The following is a 24,308-nucleotide window of genomic DNA, read 5'->3' as shown; positions in this document are numbered from 1 at the left end:
GGCCATGGGATTGAGGGCTTTCAAGAAAGGACAGATAGAATGTAGCAGTATGAAGGGTTACAGTGAGCACGCTGGAACATGAAGGGTTAAATGAATGTCTTAAGGAGGGAATCTATAGCATAACTAGCACAGAAACCTTTCAAGGATGTCATAAGGATGTACAACTGTCTATGCTTCCTAAAACATATACATACATATATAAAATTTTAAATAGAGCTCCCTTTTTCTTTTTAACACATTGTTTATTTTTTGATAATTTTATGCATACATAAAACATTTTTTTTGATCATAGTCACTCCAGCCTTTAGTCCTGCACATAACTTTTTGTATCTGTCTCCTCAACCTAATGTCTCTGTGTGTCTGTTTTGTCTGTCCATCCATCTGTCTATCTATAACCCACTGAGTCCAGTTTGTACTGTCCTTATGTGCATGTGTGTAGGGCCATCCATTGAAGCATGACAGACCTCCCAGGACCGCATCTCTAGAGAACTGACTTCGCCCTCTCCTAACAGCTGTCATCAGTTAGTGAGTAGCATCTTACCTGTTCTTATTTTCCAATCCCAGAACGATGTTGTACAGGGTCTGCCTTTTTGGAAACAGCCTTCTGTGCACTTGGAGAGTTGGTAATTCTCAGTGTACTATTGTGGATCTTTTATGTGGTGTTAATTTATAATTACCATTATAATCCATGTAATAAGAAATCCTCTTAAAAGCATACATAATCTGTTTTCCGTTGAAAAATTGCAACATTTGTTGAAAAATTTAGGAAATAAATACCTTTTATATATTATAAGGCATTGATTTGCTGGAAACAAATATTGAATGAGACTTTGGTCTCCTGTGGCCAGAGCCGTCTTTCTATTTTTCCTCCAGATACTCACAGGTGCAGCTAATGCTGATGAGAGCTCAGCAGGTGAGGGCATTTTTTTTTTCTTTCAAAGAACCCAAGTTTGGTTCCCAGAACTCTCATGTAACTTAAACCATGTATAACTTCAATTCCAAGGTATCCAGTGCCTTCTGAAATCTGAGAACTAGCACACATGGTAACATACATGTGTGTGGACAAAATGCTCATGCATATAAGAAATCTAATAAAATAAGGAGTCCTTAAGATAGCATTGCTGAATTGTCTTGTAGGGCACAGAGACTCCTCTTTCTGAAAGAGGAATCTTACTAGCTTTGATGGTGCTCTTAGGTGTAATCAATCATTGGGAGGATTTAATATATTCTAATTGTTGCCTTGATTGACTATCACCGTGATCTTTACTGTTAGGATAATTCCATGACATACCAAGTCCCAGATACATTCATATACTTAAGATTTATTTATTTTTTTGTTAATTACATTCGAAATACTGTCCCCCGTCCCAGTCCCCCTCACAAAGTTCTTTCTCCCATCTCCGCTCCCTTTGAACACTGAGAGGGCAGACACCCTCCCTGTGTATTCTCCTACCCTGGTGCATCAAGCCTTTGCAGGATTAAGTTCATCCTTTTCCACCGAAGCCTCTGCTAAATATGCAGGGTTCTCAGACCAGCCTGTGTGTGCTCTTTGGTTCTGGGAGCTCCCAGTGGTCCAGGTTTATTGATACTGTTGGTCTTCTTGTGGGGTTGCCGCCTGCTTGAGGGCCTTCAGTCTTATCCCTAACTCTTCCATATGGGTCACTGGCCTCCATCCAGTGTTTAGCTGTGGGTCTGTCTCAGTCAGCTGCTGTGTAGAGCCTCTCAGAGGGCAGCTATGCTAGGCTCCTATCTGCAATCACAACATAGCATCATTAATAGTGTGAAGGATTGGTACCTGCCCATGGGATGGGTCTCAAAATGGGCCAGTCACTGGTCAGCCATTTCTTCAGTCTCTGCTTCATGTTTGTCCTTACATTTCTTTCAGACAGGTCTAATTTTGGGTCAAGTTTTGTAGGTGGACTGGTGTTCCCATCCCTCCCCTGGGGGGTCCCGTCTGTCTGCTGGAGATGGTCTCTGTTGGGCATTTCAGCTAAGGTCATGTACATTGACTCCTGGGTGCCTCCTTCATCCTGGGTCTCTGGGAGTTCCGAGAGAATTCCTCCACCGCTGGCAGCTGCATATGGCTATTGGTTCTCCTCCCCTGCCTCTCCCCACGCCTGATTTCCACCCCTCGCCCCCATTCACCTTGCCCTCTCTTCTCCCACCCAGGTCCCTCTGCCTCCCATGACTATTTTGTTTCCACTTCTAAGCGGGATTGAATCATCCTAAGTTAGGCCTTCTTGTTTAACTTCTTTGGGTTTAAGACTTATTCTTACACCTAGGAGGTTGATCATTAAGGAACTTTGTATAAATGAAAGACAGTTTTAATGGCAACGAGACAAGTGATAGGTGAGTGGCACCTTTTAGATGCTTCAGCGTTAGAGAACCTGGCTAGAGGTAGGATTTTCTGGTGCAAACCTTTTTGTTTTGAACCCCCAAGAGATTTATGACCTTTAAAGTAGTTCACAGATATCACTTCCATTCATTCTCATAATAACGGTATGAAAGCTGTCTCCATCTTAGAGCACAGAAAAATAAAATCACTATTAGAAAGTTGATTTCAATCTTTTCCATAATACTGGTATGCTTCCTGACCAATTTATATGTATGTTTTTATTCTTAAAAAGAAAAGAAAAGAAAAAAAAAAACAACCAAAAAGCTACTATAGTGTACATAGTTGTTTTTTAGTCACAGTTTTATCAGAAAACTTACATAAATAGCCTGCTTCAGTTAGGGACAATAGGTACATGCGTATCTGTGGCCTGTATATTTTTAAATATTTATGGGGTGTAAGAGTGTAATGGTAAGTTGGTATAGTAACAGTGATTGTGTGCTTTAACCAAAGAGTTCATTCCCATACAAATGAGCTCTGTGAGATTATTATGCCAAATATACCAATATTTGTCTTTAATTCAGTTTATCTACACTTCATAAAAGTCCTTAAATATTACTTCATTATCTTAAAGTTTGCCTTGTAGTATATGAAGTCTGTGGAATGGTTTTGAAGTATTTATGAAGTAGTTCTGATTTTTGCAGGTGTTGTAGACTCCTAGGAATATAGAGCTTAATTTAGAACAGAATCCTCTTTTCGGCTTTTTTTATTTTTAAAACCACATTACAGTAAATCCATCTGCATAGCCCAGCTATACGGACACTTGTTTTTAGACGTTTTTATAGTGTTTGGGTTAGGTAGAAGAGTTTCTCGTTTATAGGATCCCAGCTGAAATGCAGGACAGTTGCTGCAGCTCAAACTGTGTGACATTCTGTTTGTGCCATGCTTCCCTGTACAATCTGTCATGTAGGATGCTTAGGCCAGATCAGCACTGCAGTTTATTTAAAACAAAGAAAAACAAGTAATTTTCACGTAAACAGATTCTCTTTGATTTGTTTGTGAATTAAAGCTTGAGAAGACAAAACTTGAAATTTACCCTTTTGTAACTGAAGTTACTAAGATGAAAATCTTAAAGTGATTTATAATACTCAACACATTTACCTTAAAAAAGTTCCCTTTTCAGGTTGGGGCTGATAATAACCCCATGGATTGTTATCAGACTTTGTTTTTCAAGTGCATTTTGGTGCATTTCTATACTTTGATTCTCAGTCTTACCCAGCAAAGAAAATACATTCTGTCGAGGAGCAATGCCATTCCTGTTAAATCAGTGGCAGCCTTTAATGGCACATGAAGCCAGTTCTGAAGAAAAGGAGAAAGACTTGTTCAGACACTAGGGTGGCACAAGCCGTAATTAATCACCATCAGGCTTGGTATGCACACAGGGAGTGTAGATATACTCAAAGCATAAGTCGATGCCAGGTACAGGGACTTGAGCCTGACACTGTCCCTGAAAGTTATGCTCCTGCCTGTGAACAGAACTGTAGCCTTCTGGAATGATAGTCTAACTCCACTGGCTCCCCTTCCTTCAAGTGTGGCTACATGTGAGATTAAGAAATGTAATTACTTCATCCCCATGAACCTTTTCTGCCAAAGTCAATACTGTGTTTCTGCCAAAGTCAATACCTTTATGCATTTCTTTTCCTCTTAGGATCCCTCAATCCACATAAGTTTTGCTCAGTATTCTGAGTACCTAGCTAAGTGGTGTGGTAGCTAGCTACCTTTGTGAACCTGTGATTCTGCTGGGTTCTTTCATTCATGCCAGGAGTTTGGCATACAGTTTGGAAACCTTGCCCTCATCAAGACTGCTCCTGACCTAACAATTTACACAAACTTTCCTTTTTAATGTATGGTAACAGATTCTTTCCCCTGCTTCCTTTCATTTCTGTTCTATCCAAAAGTCTGTCTTTGTGGCATGGATGTCCAGAAAACCCTTGTGGTAGGAGACATTCACTTATGCTTTAAAATCCTCCAGTATGTGGGACTGGGGAGAAGGCACAGAGACACAAAGATTCCTTCTAGTTAGTGACACAGCTTTCTGTCACCAGTTGCCATGCATATTAATGACAGCAGAAAAGAGACTGTCACAGAGTTTCTCTTAAACAAGGGATTGATGAGAAGGTAACAGTGTCTTGTATTCCAGGATGGTGAATGCTGTGCTCCTCTTCTGAATGGGTTCCTTACTCTTGGAAGTCTGCATGGAATCATGTTTGAAAACATGATTGGTCGCATTTATTGGCTCACTTAGATTACAGTTCTTTTCACACACAAATTCCCAGTCCTTTAACTATTGACATTAAGAGAAAAAAAATCAAAACAATAAAGAAATGAGTTATAAATCTCGCACTTAAGGAGTAGTTCAGATATTTTTGAGTTATAATTACAACAGGCCTACTGAATACTGTGCCCTCTTTGTGATCGTGTCCGATGCCTCACAACAGGTCTGGTGAACACTGACCACTGTGTGATCGTGTCTGGGTGTTTCACACCAGGCCTGGTGAACATTCATATTCCTTTGTTCCATAGGAAAATGACTCGGGCACTTTGGACACAGTGGGCGCTGTGGTGGTCGATCACGAAGGGAATGTTGCTGCTGCTGTTTCCAGTGGAGGCTTGGCCTTGAAACATCCTGGGAGAGTTGGGCAGGTAAGGATTCGTGGGTTTCTTAAAACTCCTTTTAAAAACAAAATTAGGTCTTTTCTAAGCATGACTTTTAAACTACTAGGGACACTTTTTCCCTTGGGGGGAAATTCTTGTTCTTGAACATTTTCTTTATATAGATCAATTTTATTTCTTTAAAGCACCATCTCCTGGTGACAGCGCTCTTGCTAATTTTTATACTAGTAATTTGTGCCTCTCCCCCCCCCCCCCCCCCCCCCCACTTCCCGGCAGCCTGGGTTCACTGGCCTGTGTTTGTAGTAGACGTTCAATAAATGTGTATTGATTTCCATCTTTCTTGGTAAATACCACTCTGTAGGAGCAAGTGCTCCCTGCCCATTGCTTTTTACGCTTGAACATGGTTTTAGAGTAAGAGTTATCTTTCCCTTTATTCAAGTCACAGTGACATTTTGGCATTCTGTGTTCTCCTCTGACTTTAGCCATTTCACAGAGTAGTTAAGATGTCCAGTCATTCCCCTAGTGATGAAGAGGCTCTAATTGATGTGATGCTTGCTTATTTTTAGTTCTCTTGCAGAGCTTTTTTTCAATATGCCCTTCCCACCTTCAATCTGCTGCATTGAAAATGAAACCTAATAATAACTTTGATATAATAACTGGGTCTATGACCTGATCTTGTACATTTCTTATGACCTTAGTAACTATTTGTGAATCAGAACATTTTCCTGTAGTCTTTTAAAGAGGTAAAGACTTTATTTAAAACGCAGCATCTGGATCTTTCCCAACATCTGAAATGAAACTGACTAGTTTTTTCTCTCTCACATTTGAAGAACAGTCAATGTCACTGTTGCTTTGGTCATGGTTTTAAGTGATTGCTTGGAGCAGAGTGAGCTGTGGGGCACGTCTTTGCAAAGCTCCCAGTGACATTCCCCAGTCAGCCCTCGATGTGGACAGGTCTCTTACAGTTGTATACTAGTGGGGTGACTGATTGATCTTCTGTTCCTTTTCGCTTTCATGTAGACAGTTTATGGGGAGCATTTCCCAGGTACATAGTACTTTTTCCTCACTATAAATCCCTCTTTCAGTCACATTTTCCCACATTAAGGAACTGTCTATTTGTCAAGTTTAGAGTCTTCTTAGTCAGGGTTTTTTTTTTTTTTTTTTTTTGCTTTTGTCCTTGGAATTATTTTTATTTTTTATTTTTTTGTCTTATTGAAAAACCTTATTTTAAAAAACAAAGATAAATGTACAAATTTTTAAGCATTTTTGCATAAAAGTATATGAATACATTTTTTAAGGTTGTAATTAAGTATTTGTGGGTACATATACATACACATATGTATATATGTAGCAATAATATAGGAAAAGAGGTTATTAATTTGAGGGGATAGGAGAGAAACTGGGAGGGGCTGTAGGAAGGAAAGGGGGATGTAATACAGTTCTATTTTAATTAAAATATATATATATATATTTTTTGTTGAACTTCACACAGTCTGTGAGTTGTTTCTGGGGTGTTCAGAGCTTTCTGGGGTTAGTATCCCATTATCAGTGACTGCATATTATGTCTGTTCTTTTGTGACTGGGTTATCTCACTCAGGATGATATTCTCTAGATGCATCCATTTTCTTAAGAATTTGGTTAAGTCATTGTTTCTGATAGCTGAGTAGTACTCCATTGTGTAAATATACCACAGTTTTGTATCCATTCATCTACTGAAGGACATCTGGGTTCTTTCCAGCTTCTGGCTATTATAAATAGAGCTGCAATGAACATTGTGGTGCATGTATCTTTGTTGTGTGTTGGAGCGTCTCTGGGGTAAATGCCCAGAAGTGGAATAACTGGGTTTTCAGGTAGTACTATGTCCATTTTTTTGAGGAACAGCCAGACTGATTTCCAGAGTGGTTGTATCAGTTTACAACCCCACCAGCAGTGGAGAAGTGAGAACTCACTAGTTTCTATAGGATGTCTTAACCTATCGAGTCTTTCAAAATGGCATAGTTTGTCATTTAATGGTGCAGCTTCCATCTATAGTCCTGACTCTACTCTTGGGAAAAAACTTAATTCCCTTCTAAAGCCCTTAATGGTTCACAGTGGCTATTCTGTTTGTCTTTTTACCTAAACACAAAAGCTTTCCTCTAACTATCTTCTTTGATTAAGAATTTAGAGACTGTCACAATGAGATCTCCCATATTCATGTGGCCACAGTTGCCATCCCCAGGTGTCACTGCTGCATCCTCTGGGTGTGGCAGAGGGCACTTACCCAGGTGTCACTGCTGCATCCTCTGGGTGTGGTAGAGGGCACTTACTTTCCCCAGTACTGGGAGGCAGACACAGCAAGATCAGCAGTTCAGGGTTCACGTTCAGCTGCATTCTAAGTTTGAGACCAGGCTGCGTTATAGGAGATTCTGTCTGGGAAAAAAAAATCCTAAAACAATAACTCTTCCCAAAATAAAAGCAACAACCAGTATGACACAGAGTAGGACATCTTTTCTTACTTTTGAAAACATTATGTTAAAAACATGCTTTGTTTTCCTCGTAGCACTTATGGGTCAGTGTAAAAACAGAAAACCTTTAGGATTGATTCAGTACATGGAGTTCATAATAAAGAGAAGCCATTCAACAAGTTCTCCTAAAGCACAGCTGAGTCCACCAAAATACAAGAGAGAGTGAGACCTCAGTGGAAGAAACTACTGTCCTTCACTGAGAATTCCGGACACTTTCCCATGTCCTGTCCTGATCATCTAAAACCTTAGTTTAAAAAAAAAATAAGTGCAGGCACCTTTCAGAAAGCCAGAGAAGATGCTGTCCTAAGAAAGGGTACACAATATTGCTCCTCCTTTTATTTTTTTTTTTCTTTAAGAAAATTTCTATTCTATTATTTACTCTCTTTATTTTTTATTAAATTTTTTATTGGACATTCTATGTATTTACATTTCAAATGTAATCCCCTTTCCTCCCTCTCCAATCCCCCCTCCTCCCTTCCTTTGCTTCCATGAAGATGCTCCCATTCCCACCTCATTGCCTTGGCATTCCTTGGTTCGTTGATGTTGTACTTCCCAGGGGGTTGCAAACTCTTTCAGCTTCTTCAGTCCTGTCTTTAGCCTCCTCCATTGAGGTCCCCATGCCCAGTCCGATGGTTAGCTGCAAGAATCCTCATCTATATCAGTATGGCTCTGGCAGAGCCTCTGAGGCGATATCCATGTCAGGCTCCTGTCAGTAAGCACTTCTTGGCATCAGCAATAGTGACTGGGTTTGGTGGCCACATATGGGATGGATCCCCAAGTGAGGCAGTCTCTGAATGATCTTTCCTTCAGTCCCTACTCCACTCTTTGTCCCAGTATTTCCTCCTGTAAGTATTTTGTTCTCCCTTCTAAGAAGGACTGAAGCACCCACCTTTTGGTCTTCCTTCTTTTTGAGCTTCATAAGGTCTGTGAATTGTTTTTTGGGTATTCCTACTTTTTTGGGCTAGTATCTGCTTATCAGTGAGTGCATACCATGTGTGTTCTTTTGTGACTGGGTTACCTCAATTAGGATGATAGCTTCTAGTTCCATCCATTTGCCTAAGAATTTCATGAAGTCATTGTTTTTAATAGCTGAATAGTACTCCATTGTGTAAATGTACCATATTTTCTGTATCCATTCCTCTGTTGAAGGACATCTGGGTTCTTTCCAGCTTCTGGCTATTATAAATAAGGCTGCTATGAACATGGTTGAGCATGTGTCCTTGTTAGATGTTGGAGCTACTTTTGGGTATATGCCCAGGAGTGGTATAGCTGGGTCCTCAGGTAGTAGTATGTCCAGTTTTCTGAGGAACCTCCAGACTGATTTCCAGAGTGGTTGTACCAGCTTGCAATTCCACCAACAGTGGAGGAGTGTTCCTCTTTTTCTACATCCTTGCCAGCATCTGCTGTCACCTGAGTTTTTGATCTGAGCCATTCTGACTGGTGTGAGGTAGAATCTCAGGGTTGTTTTGATTTGCATTTCCCTGATGACCAGGGATGTTGAGCATTTCTTTAGGTGCTTCTCAGCCACTCGATATTCCTTACTTGAGAATTCTTTGTTTAGCTCTGTACCCTTTTTTAAAATAGGGTTATTTGATTCTCTGGAGTCTACCTGTGGGCTTAGGAGTGAGAATGCCCCTGGGTGATCAGCTGTCTGCAAGCAGGTTTTGTGTCCCAATGACAGTGCTATATTATTTACTTTAGTACCGCAGACTAAAGCTCTCTTCCTTCTTAACCATCTGAAATTATTTAGAATGGAACAGTAACAGATAATGCAGCTGTTACATTTTGTCCTACATGTACTTTATGCTTGTGGTAACTAGTGGGATCTCAATGCATGCTATCTTTCTAAGAGAATTAAGTACTGACAAAAATATTCATATAGTGTTATGCCAAAATGCCTTTAAGAATCTGTATTTGTATTCCTCTTTTTTAAATAAAGTTGTAAGAGAGAAAAAAAATTAAAACAATCTAATGTAAAAAAACAAAACAAAAAGCAAATAATGCAGCATTAATACAGACTTTGTGCCTCTATTACTCAACTCTGAGTAAAAGGCAGCCATTTCAAGAAAGCCTTTAAAAAATGTTTAAAAGCTCTCTACCAGTTTTGGTAGTCAAATTGTATTAAAGGTGCTATATAGTAAAAATATTATATATATAATTATGCAACTGTCTCAGAACTATTGCTTTCTATAAAATGAGCATAGTAATGTGGGAACTGATATCGGTCGGAACCCTGTAATCCCTGCGCCCTGATTCTGGCTTGTCAGGCTAACCAGCTTGCCTTTGGGATTATGTGTCTGACTATCAAGTTCCAGGATTGCAGGTGACTGCCATGCCTGCCTGACTTTTCATGTAGATTTGGGATCCAAATTCTGGTCCTTTTGCTTGCAGGGCAAGTGCTTAATCCCCTGATGCTCTTCAGCCCTATTAGTTTTTTGAATGACATATGTTGTTTCTATATAGTTATGAGGCATAATATGGTTTGACTCAGGTATATATTGATTTATTAAATGTTGCTTGCTACTGGGGAGAATAGAATGAAGGGGACAGAGAGATTAGTACAGGATACAGTTAGGTTGGAAGAATAGTTCTGGTGTCATTGGCATGGGAGAGAGAGTGTCTGGTTAACAGTAATGCATTATTTCATATTTAGAAATAGATGATACATCCTTGAGAGTTTTAAACTATTTCTTGCATAGTTTTTATGTAACTTATGCTATTATATGCTATTTTTTTTTACTTTATGTTCTCTCTCTCCCTCTCCCCCACTCTGTGCATGCACAAGAAAACAACTCATGTGTGGTTCTTCAGTCTTCCCTTTGTTTTCAATCTATCTTATATTTTATTTTAATTAGCATATAGTGTAATAGGTTTCACTATGACAGTTTGCATTTTGTTTTGTTGTCTATTTTGTATGTTGTTAATAAACTATTTTTTATAAGATGGGATATGACTTTTTCTTGTGTTGAAAACTGGTAATTACATATAATATTTAGGAAGTATATGTATCTATTTTCTGTTTTCCTAGGCTGCTCTTTATGGATGTGGCTGCTGGGCTGAAAATACTGGAGCTCATAACCCCTACTCCACAGCTGTGAGTACCTCAGGTATTTGCAGATTTCATGGCCATTTTTCATGAGTACAGCTCTGTTAATCACTTAATGATTAAAATCAGTATTTGGGGGGAAACATTTATGAATGCATTGATTTATTGCGAGGTTTTAAAGGTTGTTTAGTTTCTTCTTATAAATGCTTTACCAACTTTATCAGTGCAACTCTGATATTAGCTACAGCTGATTGTATTTTATTATCTAATGACCCATAGTTATATTCATAACAAGTGATGTCACAGTAGTGAGGCATTTCTAGAATTATCATGTAATTTCATGAGTAAGATATGGACATAAAACTCACATGGTGCTTCAGACTATACCCTATAACATTTCCTCAAACTGTCCTTTTAAGAAACTGTAGAACCCCTTTTCTATGGAAAGTTTTTCATGTAGTAATGGTTGAAATAGAATGAGCATGTGTGGAGTGGTACGTATGTCTGTGTTTGAGCACACACGTGTGTGCTCATGTGTTTCTGTGTGCTATAGGATGGGAAATAGGAGTAGAATAATTTAGTGGGGAGAGTAAATAGTCTGTCTCCGGAATTTTATAATACTGGTACCACATTTATTCAAATCCCTTTCTCTTATGTGGTGATGCCAGTGGTAGGAAGGCCAGTGCTGGCTCACTCCTTCCCATGTCTCCACCCAGGCTTCTCACATGCATGCAGCATAGATGTATCTTGCTTTTCTCCCTTTGCTTCTTCAACATCTGACCACATTGGTTTTTGTTGTCTAGGACAGTAGCTTGTCTATGCTTCCTGCTTCTCATACTGCAGTCTACTGTAGTGTATAATGTATTAGTAAATCATCATAAACTGTTTGAACTCACTGACATGCTGTTCCTCTAGGATAGGCTGCACTTTCCCCCACTTCAGACCCAAGTGTGTTTACCTTAGAATGTCCTCCAAGATCCCTTTACCTGGGATGGGATGGTCCCCTAGGCCTGTGCGAAATGAAATGGAGAATGGTAGAACAGCCCAAAAGATATTGTGTTCTTGAAGATACAAAAGGGTAAATAGAGCAAAAATAAAAACCTTGTGTGTTTGAACACAGCTGGGAGGTGAATAATTCCCAAGTACCTTCTCAAAACAGAAGATCCCACTACAGTTTATTATTGAAGACCCAGGAGGGGCACCCAGGAGCTTCTGTGCCTGAGACCTTCTCTACCCACACATGCTCCAGTGGATACCCGCCAGTGCAGCTGTCATGGTTTCCATTCTGTGGGATGCTCAAGTGCTTGATCTGGCGTCTCCCTCTCTGCTGCTGCTGCTCCCCCTTCCTTCTTCCTTTTCTTCCTCTTCCTCCTCCTTCTTCCTTTTCCTCCTCTTCCTCCTCTTCTAATTCTTGTTCTTTTTTTCCTCTTCATTTTTCATTTTTAGTTTTTATCTCTCTTTTATGTCTGCTGCATAGTTAACAAACTCAGTTCTTCAAAACAGAAAGTGTGACTCTCTTGGATATTTTCTGTGCAGCACGTGTAGAGTGCAGACAGGCATAGCACACATAGCATAGAGTGTGGTGCTGTCTCGGCTGTTTGCCTTCTTTTCTTCTAACCGGCTTCATCTCAGCCATCACCATAGGATTTTCTTCCTCTTAAAACAGTCCTGGGTTGGGATCTCTTCATTTCTCTATACGCCTTTTCTTCGTGATTTGGCGTCTTTGCTGTCTTCATGATTTGAGCTTATTTTCTAGGTCTATTAATTTCTACATCTGTATCTACTCTGGGTTTTCTTTGAAACTCTACATATATCCTTTTTGTTTCATACTGGGTATTCCACTTTGCGTTTTATGCATATAATTTTTGTGCCCATCCTATGACCACTTTTCTCCAATAGTTTCCTTCTTTAAAGGTGTTACAAAATTGCATTAATCTTATTGAATGTATGGGGGTCACACTGCATGTGTCAAGGTCAGAGGACAACCACAGAAGTGACTTCTCTCATCCACTATAGGGATCAGGGATCAGACTGAGATTGGCAGACTTAGTCATAGTGTCTTTACCTGACCTTTCTAGCTGTTTTCTTGCCTTCTCTGGTCTCTTCTTTTAGATATTAACTATTGGCACTATCCTAATATTTGTTGCTTCTTACCAATTTTATTGAACTTTGTTATTTCAGACTTGTTTTTTTCTGACCCTCCATTTGCAGCTTCCATCTAACCTACCTCTTTCCTTTGTATTAGAAAGAAAACATCTTTGTAAGTTACTAGGCTATTCGACAAAGCTCATAAACAAATTAATAATCAAAAACATCCCAATATAATTACAAAATTTTTTTTTGTCTTTTATTTTAAATGGAAAAATAAAATATAATAATGCATTAATTTTCAACTTAGTCTTTGTGGCACATAAAAATTTTGGTGTACAGTATCAAAATTAGCTAATGTATGTAGTCCCATCTTTAGACACTTATGTGAATGTGCTGAAGTCCGGAACATGGCTGCATTTTTATTTTCCCACATTACTCTCAACATCATGTATTATGCTAGCTTTGGTTTTAGCTAATGTTGTCTTCTCTGCATTAGTTCATTGCTTTGGTATTATCTTTATTTCTGGGTATTTGGAACTGTCTTGGGAGCCTGTCTAACTGTCACTTTGTGGAAGAGATTCATTCCTTTTTCAATTAGCTACTCACCAACCAATCTCTGGCTAAAGTTTGTGGTATAGAAGTTAGAATATGCACATACTTCATGATTTTGATCTTGCTAAGTAGAATGCAGTGGTGGGTAAAGCTAGCATTGTGCCATTCAGGTCTTTACCAGCTTCCTTTGCTCATCTCCCCACTTTGTGTCTCTGGCACCGTTTGTTTCCTGATCATGGTCTATAGACACAGCTGTATGTGGATATGCGGCAAGTTAAAAGATTAAATGTCGGAACTGGAGGATGACAGGAGAAAGTTCCTGCTCCTCCTTCCTGTAGTGTGTTTGCTTCCTTCTTAGTTTTTCCTGGGGCTGTTGGGATGAGGCTGATGATGGAAACACACAACAGGGTTGGAGTTCCAAGTCCTAGGAAAGGGGGACACAGAATTTTGCAATTGTTTGTCCAGGATAAAAGAGACTTATGCCTTGGGCTATTGTAGAGAATCCAGGGACCTGGCCAGTATTTTGGGTTTATATATCTTGGAAGGTGATAATTGAAAAGTAGAGAAAAGATAGTTAGTTATGGTCTGGATAGGGCTCTCCTAAAGCCAGACAGGCAATTTGGTCATTAGCCTGAGGAATACACTCCAGCATCTTGTTCTCATCATTGGGTGGGTGTGTATGTGACAGGAACTACTCTTGCTTGCTAACGCTGACAAATGTTCTAGATTCATAGGACTGTACAACACGAGGCAGGGAGCAGAACAGTCACCTTGGTTCTTGTCCAGATTTGGAGTTGTAATTGCTGGTTGTTAATAACACAGTGGGAATAACTGGTCATTACCGGGAGTTGTAGAGTTAGTCCACATAGAGGAGGTCCCCAGTGCACGTCTGAATTTACTGTTTATGTTCTATTGACTGTCACCTCTTTTGTGAAATACTCTGTTATTTAATACTATTACTGGAAACAAAAATAGTACCAATTGAAGAATGATAAGAGCTGTTTCTTTATAGAAAAATAAGGAACTGGGTATGTTTCTTCAATGATATGTTTGCTTCACTGGTAATAAATTTACTCCCCAGTCTGTGCCTTACATTTACAGTCATTTTAAATTTCAGTCCTGTATCACACCAATCCTTCGAACACAGTGTAGAACGCAAACAAATGAACACATCCAGTTTTTACATAGTGTGTAATGGGTGACAAGTGAGGTCATCTTGTACTAAGGAGCAGCAACAGCTTATAGAGCATCTTGGATACCATGAGAGGATAGCATACCTTGTGATCTAGAACATTCCTTTCATTTCCCACTCACCTTGTTTTTGAGACTTAGCTTCAGGTAGCCAAAACTAGCCTGAAACTTTGATTTGCCTTCACTCGTTAGTAGTAAAGATTACAGATGTGAGTTCTCATGTCTACTCAGGGTTTTTAAAATACAAAACAGGCATATTTCAGAATTGATAAATTATTAAGTTTTATTGTTCTCTTTTAAAAGGAAAATAACTTGTAACATTTTGAAGTAGGAAGGCAGGCTTATGAGAAAGGGGGCTGTGGGTGTGTTCGTCTCTTGAGCTCCTGGGAAGCAAACAGGTAAAGGAGGAGATGTGCGCGCGGCTCTGCCTCTTGCCTACTCTTTCTAAAAGGCACTGAATTTAAAGTAGGACTTGATTATCTGCTGAATGTGGATTTGCACACACGGTTTTAGTAACAGACGGGATGCAGAGCATAAGATACACGTGTGTTGCTCTCAGGCTGAGGAAAAGAGACGGCGGGCGTGAAGGAGAACGAGGTCGGAAGCTGGAGATTGAGCTTATGCCCTGGGTGACCTTAAGGTTGGTCTTTGTCAGTCCTCTTCTCTCTTCTCTCCTTTCCTCTCCTCCTCCTGCTTTTCCCCTTCTATTGAAAACAGACTCTTTTCCTTACACAGTATGTCCTGATCTTAGTTCTCCTTGCTCTACCAGTCCTCCCTGCTATCCAGATTGTATTTCATAGAAAAAAACAGACTTCTAACAGATATCTATCTATCTATCTATCTATCTATCTATCTATCTATCTATCTATCTATCTAATATAGCATATATATGCTTTATTTTGGTAGTTAACTTAATACACACACACACACACACACACACACACACACACCTGTACGTGCAAAGAACCAACATGAGAATATGACAAACCAAGCAAACAGAAAGAGAAAAGTCCGGGAAACATACAGACACAGAGACCCACTTGTTTATACATTCAGAAATCCATAAAAACAATAAACCAGAAGTCATAATTATGTGCAAAGAACCTGTAGGGTAAAAACTGATCGAAAGAAAATACAAATAAAAATGATATTTAAAAAAAAAGGAAAAAAAAAAGCTCTGACATGATATTACAAAACAAGGAACCTCCAAAGATGCCCTTGAAATTGTGTGTGTGTGTGTGTGTGTGTGTGTGTGTGTGTATGTATATACTTTTGAGATATATGTACCTTTGAGATCTATCTATCTATCTATCTATCTATCTATCTATCTATCTATCTATCTATCTATCTATCAATCTAATTAATCTCTCTCCAAGTCTACCTCAGTAGTGAACCACTTCCTCTAAAAAGCCTACATCTATTCCGGTAAGTCCATATCTCCTAATAGTGCCATTCCCTATGGGCCTGGCATTTACACACATGAGTTTGTAGGGGCCATAACTATTCCCACCACCATGCTCTACTCCCTGGTCTCCATAGGCTTATTTCAAAAATCCCCATAGTCTATCAGTCTCATCAATATTTAAAAGTCCAAAGTTCAAAGTCTCTCCTGAGATTCATGCAGTGTCTTAACTGTAATCGCCTATAATATTAAAATGGAAAAAAAAAAAAAAAAACAAACAAAAAAACCAGATCACATACTAACGCAAGACCAAAACCTAGCTTGTCAAACCCCAAACTCTGCATCTCCCTGTCTGATGTCAGAATGCTCTTCAGATCTCTAACTCCTTTCAGCTTTGTTGACTGCCACACACTCTTTTTTTTTTTTCCTCTCGGGCTGCTTCATTTCCTGTTACCGGCTTTCCTCAGCAGGTATCCCACAGCTTTGGTATCTCTAAAGTCTCAGGGTCTCCAAGGCAATCCAGACTTCTGCACAGCTTCCGAACACAGCTTTTGCTGCTGCTGCTCTTGGTGGTCATCCTGTGGTACTGGCATCTCCAAAACGATGAGGTCGTAAGCTGCAGCTGGGCTGCACTTTCACCAGTACCTTTCATAGGTTTTCTCTATGGTGCCAAGTCTCAGCTTCTCTGCAGTACTCCTTCAGTCCTGGGCCTTCAATGGGGCTGCACCTTCACTAATGGCCCCTATTGACCTCTCACAGTGCTGAGCTCCAGCTGCTCTTTATGACCCCCCTCATGCCTTCAAAACCAGTACCACCTGGGTGACTCTTACACATTACGCAGTCTGTGCTGACTTCCTCTTCCTACACAAAATCCGTGAAGAATTGAATTGGAATTTTGATGGTGATTGAATTGAGTTTCAATTCAATTGTAGGAAGCCATTTTTTCTGTATTTTCACCCTACTGATCCATGAGCATGGGAGATGTATTTTGAGATATCTTCTTCAATTTCTTTCTTAATGTTTTAATGTTTTTATCATACACGATTTTTACTTATTTGGTTAGATTTACCTCATTATAGTTGTTTCCCTTATTTCAGTTTTATTCACTTTTCCCACTATTTGTGTTTATGTAGATTTGTTTAAGGGATTTATTTGTTTACTCTTTTAAGTGTTGTCTTAGGGTTTCTATTGCTGCAATGAAACACCATAACCAAAAAGCAAGTTGGGGAGGCAAGGGCTTATTTGGTTTATACTTCCACAGCACGGTTCATCATGAAGGTTAGCAAGGGCAGGAACTCAAACAGGACAGGAATCTGGATGAAGGAGACAATACAGAGGCTGTGGTTAGGCGCTGCTTACCGGTTTGCTTATGTGGTTTTGTCCACTTGCTTCTTATAGACCCCGGGACCATTAACCTCAGGGGTGGCACCACTCACGGTGGGCTGGGTCCTCCCTCATCAGTCACCAATTAAGAAAATGCTCTACACCCTGGCCCATAGCCTGACCTTATGGAGACATTTTCTCAATTGAGTTTCCCCCTTTTGCATGACTCCAGTTTGTGTCATGTGACATAAATGTAGTCAGCACAAGGACCTCTGTCATACTCAAAGGCTATTTTACAGTCTTGTCTTGAGTTTCAGTCATAGTGCACTTCTCAGAGTTACTGTGGTGAGTTGCTGGGCTGTAGTAGACATATTGTCCTGGCTGTTACTGACTGTGTTCTTATGTGTATACAGGCATCTGGGTTTGGGACAATTGTAATTCATGGTGCCGATGTCGGCTCTTTATTGGGTTGTTTTATTCCTTGGTTTCTGTTACCTTCTCTGGTTCCAGGGTATGGTAGCTTTGTGTTGTCTGATAAGGGATGCTTCTGAGTTGTTGATCAGTATGATCACTGGTGTTCTGTGTAGAATGTGTTTCTAGGTATTGGGTCCTTGGGAGTGGGGACAGACTAGAAAGCAGGGTTGAGGAGGTTCACAGGATGGAGAGAAGCTGAGTGTTCTCCAAGTATTGGCTTAGTTCCTTGGAAATGGGAATGGAGGGCGAGGAGAGGACACAGCAGATAGTCTGGTTCAGAGCTGCGATGAGACCTGGGGATAGATCTGAAGAAGGAAGGAGGGTGAAGATCTGAGGCTAGCTTACCTGCTTTGCTGGCTTGTTGGCTTCTCCTGAAGGCTTGGCTGGCAGATTTTCTGGGAGTGCTGGAGTTGGGGGTGGAATAACAGGATGAGTGGGGAAGGTTCAAGGAGACCTATCTGTTTCTGAGGAGTTTGGGGGAGAAGGAACTATTACCTGTTTCTGTTTTGGAGCCCAGTGCTCTCTGATTGTCTGGGTTCTTTGCTTTTACGGCAGTCCTAGAAACCTGAGGTCTGGAGAGTTGTGGCTATGATTTACCCTGGTAAGGACAAAGGTGGATGGGGTTTTAAAACTGCATGCACTGAAAATATTGCATACTTTCAATTGAACTACTGACTGGAGTCTCTTCCTAGGAGTTTGCCACCTTTTCCTGGTTTCTCTACCATCCCTGCCCCCCTCTGCCCACTTGGGATCATTGTCAGGACTGCCCAAGTAGACCTACAGCAGGATCCAGCAGTGGGCAGGTGCTTCGGTGTCCTCCAGTGCCACTACAGCTCTTCCGGGGAGAAGGGCAGGCAGGAACCCCTGCTACACCTTTCTTTTTAGTGGCTGGCCTTCTTTATTCTTTCTATTTTGTCTCCTGTGTGTCACAGGCACTTTTGGGAATAAATTCCAGCTATCCTCAAAATGTTTTGTGCAGGTCAACTGGGGATTTAATATTTCTTGCTCTTTATCTACCTCAGCAACTTTGCAATTCAAGGAATTGTTAGACTTGAGGCCTCTCATAGTTGTTTTTTTATTTGCTCTATTTTATTTTCATTTTCTTACAGCATTTCTCATCTCCAGCCTTTGGTGTCTGGGAGCTCCCTCTCTACACAAGGCTGTCCTCAGCTGCACAGAGATTCTCCTGCCTCTGCCTCACAAGTGCTGGGATTATAGAGTTCTCCACTGTGCCCGGCTTCATGATGGGTTCATTTATATGGAAAGTACATTACTTGCAGGCCTCTTTTGAGTACCTGGAAACTTGGGTTGTAGCTGTGGTTGCTGATGCTAGTGTGGTTTGTCCTTCCCCCATTCCCATCTGAGTCGTTGCCTTTTACTTTGGCTGCACACTGCATTCACACAACGCAGTGTTACCTTGAGCTCCAGGAAAACTCAGGACCTCACAAGCAAATCTTTCTCTGAGACTGTGGTCTGGATTACAGTGGCCCCAAGATGTTTTCTGATGTTTATTTTTTCTTTTATGTTTCTTTCTAGCTAGTTTGTATTGCTTTGCTGTTTTGCTTTGCTGTTGTTTTGTGAAAGAGCAGACTTGTAATTTTGAAGCATGAGGTAAAGAACTGGTGAGAACACAGGAGTGAGATGAAGTGATGGTTAGAGTTCGGAGGCTGTGATCCCGAGTGTCCTTCTCCCTTTGATTGTCCTACTTGAAAGAAGGCTTCTTCCTTCCTATTGTCAAGTACTACCTGCTGTCGTTTGGAGAGGGCTCCGTGAGCCGCTTGTCAAAGGCCTCTGAGCTCTTCATATGGTTAGCAGAAACAGAGCTGGGGTTTCATTTCTTCTTTCATTCAACAGGAGTCCCTTTCATGTTTGAAAATTGAAAACGCGTGTTTTTCAGTGTGGAGGGAGGATGTGTGTGCCCTCTGGCACACCTGTTTCTAATTTCCTGACTTGAAAGCATAACCCATCAAAAGGAGCAGAAAAACAATTTCTTTCTGACACGCTGCGTCGTGGCCCTTACTGGACTGGTGGACGTGGTGGCTCAGCCTTCTTGGTCTGTGTGTAGAAGGTCCTTGTTAGAGATGGAACTTCACTCAGTACAGCCAGTGCTGTTTATAGCACACGGCCACTTTTGGTACTGTGTTGGATGGAAGATCTTTTTAGTTCAGGAAATCTGCTTAAACTGTACTTAAAATACACAGAAAAATCTTAAGAGTTTTTAAATATTAAATTTAGTTGAATAGTATATGTTGGACAGTTCTATGTAAGCTAATAAGCGAATTGATTGGCCAGGAGTAGGGCTTGGCTGACCACGTTTGCATTCCACACTGGTGTTTAGCATAAATCAAATATTTCCAGCATGTTACTTCCGATTTCTCTGTACTTTGTGCTCTTGCCAGATCAGATGACTGTGAAGCACTCTATGTTGACCTTGAGTTCTGTAAATTGGTAATTTGTAGCTGTGAATGTTATACATAGTGCAGCTCATCAGTTTCTCAGGTACCTAGTATGTTGGATGTTGGCAAGCCATGATGAGAAATTGCTGTCTAAGGACACTCTAGGCTTCAGTTTTCAGATGCTTTATATATGGACTTCCAGGTCTGGGTTTTCTCTGTCTAGGCTCTTTGGGGTGGCGCCATAGTTTTGTTTTTTATCTTCTTGTTTGAGCAGAGTGTGCTACATCATCTTTCTGCATCACCTCTTAATGCTGGCACTGCAGGGGGTACAGCACTGGGCGGGGAATTTATTGTTTTCACTCTTCTTTTTGAGGTGGGCACACGTTACAGCTTGTTTGTGAAGATAACTTATAAGAAAGAGATGCTTCTCCCACACTTTGTGGGGCCTGGGGAACAAACTCACCTTGTAAGTCTTGGTGGCAGGTGCCTCTAACCCTCTAAGCCATCTCTCTGGCCTTCTTTTATTCATTATTATCATATGATACACATATATGATGTGTATGCTCTTCCCACCATGGGCTGCGGGGATCCAACTCCAGTTGCCCGGCATGTGTTGTAAGCATTGTTAGCTGTTGAGTCCTCGAACTTGTCCAAGGGTAGTAATCTTAATTCTATAACTAACATTTTCTCAGTTATTAGTTTTAATTTTATTATTCTCTCTCTCTCAAATTTACATGTGTATGAGTCACCTGGAGGTCTTATTTAAAATACAGAACATTATCTAGCAAGTCTGGGATGATTGCTGCACATTTTTCTCGTTTCCCAAGCTCTCAGGAGATACCGGTGACATATCAGTGGGAAGAGTGAGTCCTCCCATCTGTGCCTGATCTACAATCTCCATATACCACCTGCCTTTCTGTTTCCTCATTGTGTTTGATGGTGATAAATAAAAGGATGTTCCTACTGGGTATCTGTGGGAACATTAAATGATTACTTTAACAAGTTACCATCTGAGCCAGAGGACCATAAAACTGCAAAAGGATGATTGTGCTGAAGTAGTAATATATTTATGTTTATCAAGTCTTGTAGAACACACCCAGCCTTGTACATTAGCAAGGCTCTTGTAAATGAAACCGGATAAAACAAACGCCTTGTTCTAAGAGTTGCTTAGAGATGAGTCAGAAGGACACAGTCATAATTCAAATGTCTTTCATATAAACAAGCTCCGTGCATGATTGCTGTTAATTGAATGAAATTTAATTTCACCAATGAATTGGAGAAAAACCGTGGACATATAAATGAGAATGTCAAGACTGTGCTTTCATTTTTATTACCTTTTAAATGAATATGCGTCATGGTTCTCGTTAGTAAGTTACAGTGTGATTCAGCCATGACCAAAAGGTTGTACTTTCAGAATTTGTTCATATCTGCTGGAGTACATTTATTGGTATATAGGTATTGGTTTATATTGATTAAAATATCTGAAGCAAGCACTGTCTACTAGAAGCATACCTCGTTACTGTGGAGTTGGAGACTTTAGTCACAAACCCCAGTGGTCTTTACTCAGCTCAGCATGTGCCTTCTTTGAACAGAAGAATATGCATATTTAGGAGGAACATTATGTTGGAGCAAAGATAGATTTGCAGTGAGATTTGAGTTTAAATCCCAGTGTAAGGAGTGGATTGGAAAAGGCATTCACTGGTGCTGGGACATCCTTCCTCATGGAGAGATCTCCTGTAAGTAATTCAGAGGTGTACCAGCTGCAAGTAGATGAGTCCCAATCTCCCTGCTGAGTGCAAGTGCCTACTCTTCCTTCTTATACTTGTTACTTTTTCCTTCTGTCTTTGGATTATATCAGAGTTCTACATTACCAGAGAAAGCTTTTTTTTCCTTTTTCTTTTTTCTTCTGCGATGGCTCTGGCTGACCTCTAATTCTCAACCTTGGAACCACAGTTATGTGCTACCTTGCACATCCATAGTTGTTTTTTTTTTTTTTTTTTGAGAAATGGTTAATATTTTTGTTCAAGATCACCAACAGATTTCTTTTCATATTTTGTTGATTGCTTACTGCTCTGCTTATGAACCAATCACTGGCCAAGGGGTATAGTAGTACCAAGAATTAATGATGGACAGAGGGCATGTTTGTGGGTTGTGTACACTATTGTGGGTGAGGGAAATAGAAAGCAAAACAAAAGCAGGATTTTATTAGGAAAGAAGAACAGGGTGCAGATTAAACACACATAACCCCATACAACTGAGAGTTGTCATAATTTTTGTGATCACTAGTAAAGATCCTGAGAATAATCATCTGTTAGGGATGTGCAGCTGTCACATGTTTGACCTTTTAATATCTTTCCATTATCAGGTGAGAAACCTGAAGTTTGGATAGTGAAATATTCCCTAAGTACCCAGAGAGTAAAAATACTCTTTACTTGAAGGTTGAGAGGAATGTAAGAAGGGGAAAAAAAAACTTCATTATTAGGTTAAAAATCTTTAAATTATATCATAGGCTATACATTTAGACAGTTTAAAAATGGACTTTTCATATAGGTTTGTTCTTAACAAGGCTATGCATTAGCCATTATTTTATGCTAACAGAGAACTGGCTATGGAAAATGGATGTTTTTGTTTTGAAGAATCAAATCCAGTAGATGAAGACCCTGCCACCACAAGGGTTGTTTACATCTCTGTTCACTGAAGCTGAGCAGATGAGACGGGGTCTGGCCTTTCTCATATTGTTTACGTTCTGCTTTGCTTCTGGGCTCTGGGGCAGGGTTCCCAGGTCTTCGAGGCTCTGTTTCCCACTCAGCTGTCATTTGTAGGATTATGTTGAAGATCAATAAAAATATTTCTATTCTGTAACATTGTAATTTTGCTAATAAGAAGATGTAATGCAATGTTGTTCTGTCAGCAGGTTTCCTTAACTCCAATCATCTTTTTTGGTATTAGCCATAACTAACCACTAATATTTGAATGATGTGTCATTTGAGTGATTATTTCATTTATTATAATATAAAGGCAGATATTTGATCTATATTTCACCTCTTTCTAATAGAAACAGCATATGTAAATAAAACATATGAAATAAAGTTACTGAATTTGAGTTTGTTTGGTTTGGTTTTTGAGATAGGATCTCAGCATGTTGCCCAGGCAGAGTAGTGATCATCTTACCTTAGCTTCTTAAGTACTGTCTATGGTGTGCACAGTTGCCATTTTCTTATTTCTCATGGTGGTTTCTCAAGGGGGCTGTTGAGGAGATGGAAGTTCAATGGCACCCTAGCTACATCTGTATGATAGTTCACTCTTATTGCTAGCACCTTTGTAGAAGAGCTAGAAGTTCGAATTCAACTGATTGAGAAGATACTTCATCCTTGTTTTCTCCCCATGAAGCCTCCAGGATTCATGTCTTGTGGCATCTGTAGCAAGTATGCAGGAGCTCTAAGGTTCAGAGTTCTTCAGAACTACAAAATGAAAGCCGCTAAGACTCTTAAGGGTTGAGTTCTGAGACTGACATTACATTTATAAAGAATAAATAAGAGTATCACACCAGACTAGAAATGTCAATAGTCTGAAGGCCATCTGTGGGGATAGTCCTGTCTCTCCCCCGCCCACCTCTCTCTCTCTCTCTCTGTAATCAGTGTCTCTCTGAGAATCTGAAACTTTTTTTTTAACCCTAGAAATGTGAATGCAAGCACAATTATTTGAATACATGAACAAGTAATCCCCATGTCTGGCAGTATTCTTAGAGATTATTTTTTGAGGTAGTCCCGGCTAAACCCATAAGCTGAGTAAATCCCAAGTTAGTTCCTAGTTTTATTTCTTGTTTCTATGATAAAATATCCTGATTAGAGCAACTTAGGAGAGAAAACATTTTATCTGGCTGACAGTTTTAGGTTAAGACAGTTTCATTATTGTAGGGAAATTTAAGGCAGGAACTTGAAGCAACTAATTATATCCACACTTAGGTGAAGAGAAGAAATAGATGCAAACATGGGTCCAGCACTTAGTTCACTGTCCCCACTCTTGTACTGGCTAGGGCCCCCACACAGAGAATGGTGATCAATTAATATGATCAAGATGATCCCCGACAGACATGTTCTCAGGCCAACTTGTTTTAAATTCTTTATAGAGGTACTCTTCTCAGTCACGTTGGCAATTGACACTAATTACATAGTGAGCTGTCGTCATGCATACTTTTAATATTAGCACTTGGGAGTCAGAGGAAGGGGGATTTCTCTGAGTTCATGTCCAGCCTAGTCTACAGAGTGAGTTTCAGAATACCCAAGATATTGTAAAGAGACCCTGTGTCTTAGTCAGGGTTTCT

The 24,308-nt window shown here is 40.0% G+C and overlaps 1 protein-coding gene across 4 annotated transcripts in view; it reads left to right on the top strand.

Annotated features, from left to right (window-relative positions):
- TASP1 (taspase 1) overlaps positions 1-24,308 on the top strand; it is a gene marked incomplete at its 5' end in the record, with an annotated part of 179,767 nt that overhangs the window by 81,531 nt on the left and 73,928 nt on the right. For 2 of the 4 annotated variants that reach the window (XR_013975383.1, XM_080931146.1), the window contains 2 exons: positions 4,916-5,035; positions 10,538-10,603. Coding sequence is in view for 3 of the 4 variants with exons in the window: in XM_080931146.1 (XP_080787272.1) it covers positions 4,916-5,035; positions 10,538-10,603 (186 nt within the window). Of the gene's footprint in view, positions 1-4,915; positions 5,036-10,537; positions 10,617-24,308 lie in introns of all 4 variants that reach the window. The other 2 variants (XM_080931145.1, XM_080931144.1) reach the window with 1 other exon arrangement.

The sequence above is a fragment of the Micromys minutus genome (assembly GCF_963924665.1).
Source record: "Micromys minutus genome assembly, chromosome: 17".
Classification (NCBI taxonomy): Eukaryota; Metazoa; Chordata; class Mammalia; order Rodentia; family Muridae; genus Micromys; species Micromys minutus.
Note: the sequence above shows the minus strand (reverse complement) of the source record. Positions and strands in the feature narration are given on the sequence as shown.